Source organism: Halyomorpha halys, unplaced genomic scaffold, assembly GCF_000696795.3.
Source record: "Halyomorpha halys isolate HHAL.00 unplaced genomic scaffold, Hhal_1.1 Scaffold1347.1, whole genome shotgun sequence".
Taxonomy (NCBI): Eukaryota; Metazoa; Arthropoda; class Insecta; order Hemiptera; family Pentatomidae; genus Halyomorpha; species Halyomorpha halys.
The window spans coordinates 92,983-99,385 of record NW_027115535.1 but is presented as its reverse complement, the minus strand read 5'-3'; the positions used below and the strand labels follow the sequence as shown (position 1 = coordinate 99,385).

Sequence of the window (6,403 nt, the reverse complement as noted above, 5' to 3'; positions counted from 1 at the left end):
ATGTAAAAATATTATCTTTTATCTTGGTTGTCTTATTAATTTTATTTTTCTAATTGTTATTAAGATTAGTGATAATGATTTTAGATTTAGGAGAACATAAATGTATTTAAGTTAATTTAAATAATTTATTCCCCTTAAGTATTGATATGATATTAAATATTCTCCTCCCTAATTAAATAGTTCTTAAAAATGCAATGTCTTAATTTAAGGCTTCTTCAAATAATGTACAAGTATAATTAGAGTGAATAGATGCTAGAATAAAATTAATTTTGGTACTAACTGGAATATAAATCGAAAAATGTTTTAAGTGCCAATCTTAATTGAATTTTAGTCAGAAATCAAGATCATTTAGAGAAGTCATTTAGAGTTGTGAGAAAGTTATATTAATCAATAATAAATTAATTTCTATTCAAAACATTGTCAGTTATCTGATAAATTAAGTGTTATAGCTTTTGAAAATGCTTTACAATTTTGTTGGAAATAACATTTACTTATATTGTACGATTTTTGCTATTTCAGGACTAATCATAAAAAAAACAAATATTTATAATCGGAATTGGTTTTATTGCTTGGTTTTACTGAAAGTTTAAATTTGAAGTCTTCAATAAGTACTTGTTAACAATTAATGTTATATTATTCTTATTAAATTTCTTCTGTCGAATAAAGAAATTAATATCTGCATAATTACTTTTCTTTGATTCCATTTAAATCTTATGATATTAGATGTACATGATTCAAGAATTGTAATGATACTCTATTTCATAAATAAAATAAAATCCTTTTTTCATTTGTTGCTTTTATATGTTTACTTTATTGGCTGTTCATGATCTGAATTATTTTGTTTTCTTATTAAGTATATTTAATTTCCAATATCTTTGTTTTATCTCGCCGCATTTTGTTTCCATTTCTTATAGTAATTAATTCAGGTTAGTTACAGTTATTGTTTGATTTTAGGTGATAGCCATGTCAAGTCGGACGTGGTTGAGCTACTGTTACCAGGGCAGGTTCCATCTTACTCCATTATCTTATGACTCATTGGAATATGCCTCTGGGTTCGCCTCTGAGCAGTGTCCGGAGGGTATTGTCGCCATATCTACTAATACCTTGAGGATCTTGGCTCTTGAGAAGTTAGGAGCTGTATTTAATCAGGTAAAGGAACTTTAATTTGTTCAAGATTACTTCATTATTAATTTAATGTAACATTTAGTGATGATAGTTCCTTTGTCATAAGTTATTGTATTATTACAAATTACATAACATTTTATTGATGACATAGAACGGCCATCTGAAAATGTATTTATAAGGTTTGTTTGTGTGTGTGTATATATATTTTATATATATATACCTTTAATTAATATTATAAAAGAAATACCAGGCTGGTGGAATTTTATTTTTTGTTTATCTTCCTTTTTTTTTCCATTATGTTCATGTATGTTATATTATAAGATTATTAGTTGACTGTTTATAAGTGATCAAAGAAGATAGGCGGCAGTAAAAGAAAAAAATAGTTTTAATTAATATCAAAATCTGTTCATTATTTATAGTTTTGTCCCACAGTAAGATTAAATAAAAATAAATACAAATATTGTATGACAGGACTATAAGAATATACAATCATACAGATCATATAAAAAAAATTTAAGGTCTTCCATGTCAATTTAACACATTACTAGGCCTTACAATCCTCTTTCCATGTCAATTTTAATGCACTATTAGACCTTACCATCTTGGATTTCCTTAAAAATTGGATTAGTTATTCTATTAGTATAGACTTAAATCAGCGTGAAATTTATTTGAGATAAGTCTATTAGTTTTTGTATTACACGGATGGAACTGTCCGATAAATGCGCCGAAAAGACAAAGGACTTCCCTAATTCATGAAAGGTATAGTGTCCCTTTTATGTGATAAACAACACTGTAGGTTAGGATATAGTTGACAGCATTTCTACTAACCTGATTTTAATTAATTAAATTAACTAATTTTAATTTCCTGAAAAGTATGTATTTTAAAATTCTCAAATTTATTCTCTGAATAGGCAGTACTAATATATGATAGGATAATTGGAAATATCATTGTTGTTAACAAAATTAAAAACTAAAGCTTCACTCCTTGATTAAACTCTTCATTCTCCCCTATTCTTAATGTGTTGCTGATATTAAAGATCTCATGAAAATCAGTATTACCCAGACGTGATTAATCACCATTAAAGTTAAGGGTTAATTCATATCTAACAATATTGCCATATGCTACCTTCAGTGATATGGTTTTAATTAAAGTTTTTTTCATTCTTTGTTTTTTCTTGATTTTTAAGAACTCCTGAAACCCTGTTAATTTATCTTATTATGGCATTTAATGATGATAGTTCACATGGCATAGTCTAAGCAATTGTTATATCTTAGAACATCTTTGATGACAATAAGAACGGCCATCTGAAAATGTCAATTACCCTGTTGCTCCTATCTATAATTTACAAACAACTTTCTTGTTTACAATACTAATTATAAATTCCGATAAAATTGTACCCGATAAACATGATATCATCTATCATAATTTTTATTTCAAGTTCAAATTGTACTAGCAATGTTTTCTGTGTAATTCTTTTTAAAAAAGTACCAACTAAAATTATATTCAAAATAAAAAAAATCCCTTACTTAAACCGTTTTCTTTTTTATAAGTTTTGAAATATATTTATTTTATTACTTCTGTGACTATATAATTTTTTCTCTAACAATATAAATTATTTAAAGTACTTCTTAATTAAAAAACTCCATATTCTCAAGGAAAAAAAAAATCATTACTTAACTAGAAAAAGAAGTTAAAAACACCTAAAATTACCAAACAAAAACTAAAATAATAATTTTAAAAAAATCCTCTTAACTTATCTATTTAATAATACACACAGTACAAAATAGGAACAAAAGGAAACTTCATTTTCATCTTATAAATAAATATTTTACTGTCAATTATTTAAATTTTGGAAATAAAATTAAAAATTTTAATATAAAAATTACTCTCTTATTTCTCTTATATTTATAATAATAAATAAATGTTGGTAAAATAGTTATCATCAACAAATACTTCCATATTAAGAAATATTTACTTTTATTTAGATAATATCCCACAAATTAGATCTTTTATTGTGAATATCTTATGATAGTCCTTGTTCTAGTTATGTGTTTATACAAGTTAATATTAAATGTGTTTTTCTAACAAAATCGAAAGAAAAGAGAAATCTAACAAAATTTTATATCATTATTCTCAAATGTAAATAATTTTTTTATTTATAAACTGCTTAATTTTTACATTATGTTTAGGAGGTTTTCATTTCTTTTGTGGTGATTGATTGTTTATAAATTTAGTATAATTTTATAAACAATAATTTAGTATTTTTGCAAATAATATACCACTATATCGAATTGTTGCTAACTATTTTTATTAGGGCTATCCCTAAGACAAATAAATAAATTCTAAAAAATCTAGGATCATATATTTTTATTTTGTAATTAAATAAGTGAGTTTAAAACATATTTTATTCTAATATTAACCAATTTGACAAATTTTACTCTTACTAAAAGAAAAAAAAAATATAATTCATAGTTCTGTTTTGAGACTTAACTTGGGTATAAATTATTTTATTCAAGCAATAGTTCATAGATTTTTTCCAAGTTATTTTTCTCTATTACCTTAAAATACTGCAGGCTGCTTGGTTTTTGTAATGCTACTCATGAGGGTAAGGCTCAAATGATGACAAAAAATAAAATAAAGTAGGTAGAGACATTTGATGATAGCTCAAATGAAAATCAAATATTTTTCCTGATGAGCCTTACAGAATTGTTACAGAAATAATAATTAATTGACTTTTGGTACTAAGGTCATTATTGGTTGTTTAATTGAAAACCCTGAATATTGCTAGTTCCATCTTGGTAAAATAATTTTATTTGTTGGCAGGTATCATTTCCATTAGAATATACTCCAAGGAAATTTGTTGTGCACCCAGAGACTGGTAACTTGATTATAATTGAAACTGAGCATAACGCCTATACTGAAGAAACTAAAAAACAGAGAAGGATACAGATGGCAAAAGTAATTATTATTTCAAGTTTATATATTTTTTTATGTATGAATTAATTAATTTAAGTTACTATATAATTATTATTTTCATCTAACTTGTTAGATTTTTTTTTTGGAAACCACCAAAATAGTATTATCTTCATTCCAAGCCCACTAATCTATACAAACAAAGTAGGTTAGTAATTGAAAGTTGTGTTGTGCCCAACATACCAGATTTTTTGTCTTTTTTTGTGTGTGAGAGAGAGAGAGAGAGACAAGCTCAAAACTGTAATTACATATTTAAGATGGATGATGGGTATATGGCTGGGGTGTGACAGCAACTTTTGCAATAAAATTGACCACCCATTAGTACTACTTAATTAAATCAATTATTCACATTGTTTATACTTTCTTTAAAACAGTTCATTACGATTTTGATTAAACTCGGTAAATCAATGAGGAATTGAGTGTTCTTTATTACCAGATAGGTCTTATCGTCATTAAAGTATTTTAACAGGACTTAAAAACCAACTCTAAAATTTCTTACCTCAAATAAATACGTTGTACCTTTCATTTTGTGTTTTAAAAAAACTTACTAGTTTTCATTGTTAGCAATAATAAACAATATGTAAATACTAAATATTACCGAATTTTATGAACAACTAATGGGGAAATTAGCAAAGTAGATAATTCCAATTGAAACGGGATAAGGGAGGGGGACCCCATTCTTTCCTGATTATCTTTTGTTGAACTTTTATATTTAAAATATAAAAATTATGTTAATTATTACCTCCTCGAGAAACCCTCAATTACAAACTTTCATAGCAACAGTTCTTAATTTTCACTTACCCTGTCATTCACCTCTCTTTTCTTTTTTTTTCTAAAGCCACAAAAATAACTAACTTCAATATGAGCTCACTTATCTAGAAAAGACTTAAGGGGCAAAATTATGTTTGCAAGTGAAAGGTGTGTGTTCTGCGTGCTGCATTAAGATTTTTTGTTAATGTCTATATATAAAATGTCTTAAATAAAAATAAATTTTCCTCCACTATCTTAAATACTGTCCAGTCCCATTATTTAACTAGCAGTAAATCCTTCTGTACAGTGGAACTTTTAATCTTTTAATTTATCCCAACTTAAACCCTACAATTTTTTTTTTTATTATTATTTTATCTGTGTTAATCTAAAATTATGATTTGACCTAAGGAAATGGAAGAGGCGGCTGGGGAAGAGGAGATGGAAATAGCCAAAGAGATGGCTGCTGATTTCCTTTCTGAAGACCTGCCCGAGAGAGTTTTTGGCGCTCCTAAGGCTGGTGCTGGAATGTGGGCTTCATTGGTGAGAATCATGTACCCTGTTACTGGCCAAACACACCATTTATTAAGGCTTGAGCAGAATGAAGCAGCCATCAGGTCAGTTTATATTTTCTTAAGTCTCATTTTGTAGTATACTTATTCTTGACATTATAATTAATATATCTGTTATGAATGTTCTAACTGCAAGTATAAATCGATGCTTGTGGGTCGCACTGCCTTGGCTGTGAGCGGCCCACGATGGTCAGGCCTTGCACTAGTGTGCAAAGGTTTCCATGGCATCGTAGAATAACCATTATTGGCAATTGTATATTCCATAGACCAACTGGAGCCCGTCGGGTGATGACTCTTGGTAAAACCATACAGTGGTCAGTGCTAATTTTACTTTTAAATCAACTGAGGTTTTAATGATTAACTATTTTTTATTGTTAAATGTTATTAATGTTTATCACGTGAATTTTAACATGTTTGGCATGTTGTTTGCACTATTTAAAACTAGAGCTTTTAGTTCTGAAAGCATAAAAATCCTTGAAAACAAAGAAATGAAATAGATAGCTGGATTTAGTATTTAATGGTCAGGTTGACATTTCATCACCTTTTTAGATTGATGTTTCTCAACCTTGCACACCTTTTATCTTAAGAAAATCGTTACTGTGTCCTATATTACAATTTTGTTTTTGTTAATCAATGACCAGTAATTTTTTAATTTAATGATATAATAACTCGAGAAGCTTTAAATTAAATGTTTCAATTTTTCTTGTAATAGTAAAAATACTCTGGAATGATTTTTCTTTTATTATTAAAATTAGTTTTATTATAATTTTGATTGAGTGGCCTGTGCCTGTATGATGAATAATTGTTATCACAGACCTGTACTGACTATGTCCCAACGTTGATGTGATTTTATATTTCTGATCAGGCACTGTTTTAAAATTATATGAAATTAGCATTTTTAATATTGATCTGTTGAAGTTGTCATTTAACCTATTTTTTAGTGATTTGTTATTTAGATAATATCACAAGATCTTTTAGATTTATA

At 27.1% G+C, this 6,403-nt stretch overlaps 1 protein-coding gene across 1 annotated transcript in view; it reads left to right on the top strand.

Annotated features, from left to right (window-relative positions):
- Positions 1 to 6,403, top strand: part of Sf3b3 (splicing factor 3b subunit 3) — a 28,149-nt gene that overhangs the window by 14,297 nt on the left and 7,449 nt on the right. Inside the window, exons 12-14 of the mRNA XM_014434319.3 lie at positions 955 to 1,149; positions 3,950 to 4,084; positions 5,258 to 5,463. Coding sequence (XP_014289805.1) covers positions 955 to 1,149; positions 3,950 to 4,084; positions 5,258 to 5,463 — 536 coding nt within the window. The remainder of the gene's footprint in view (positions 1 to 954; positions 1,150 to 3,949; positions 4,085 to 5,257; positions 5,464 to 6,403) is intronic.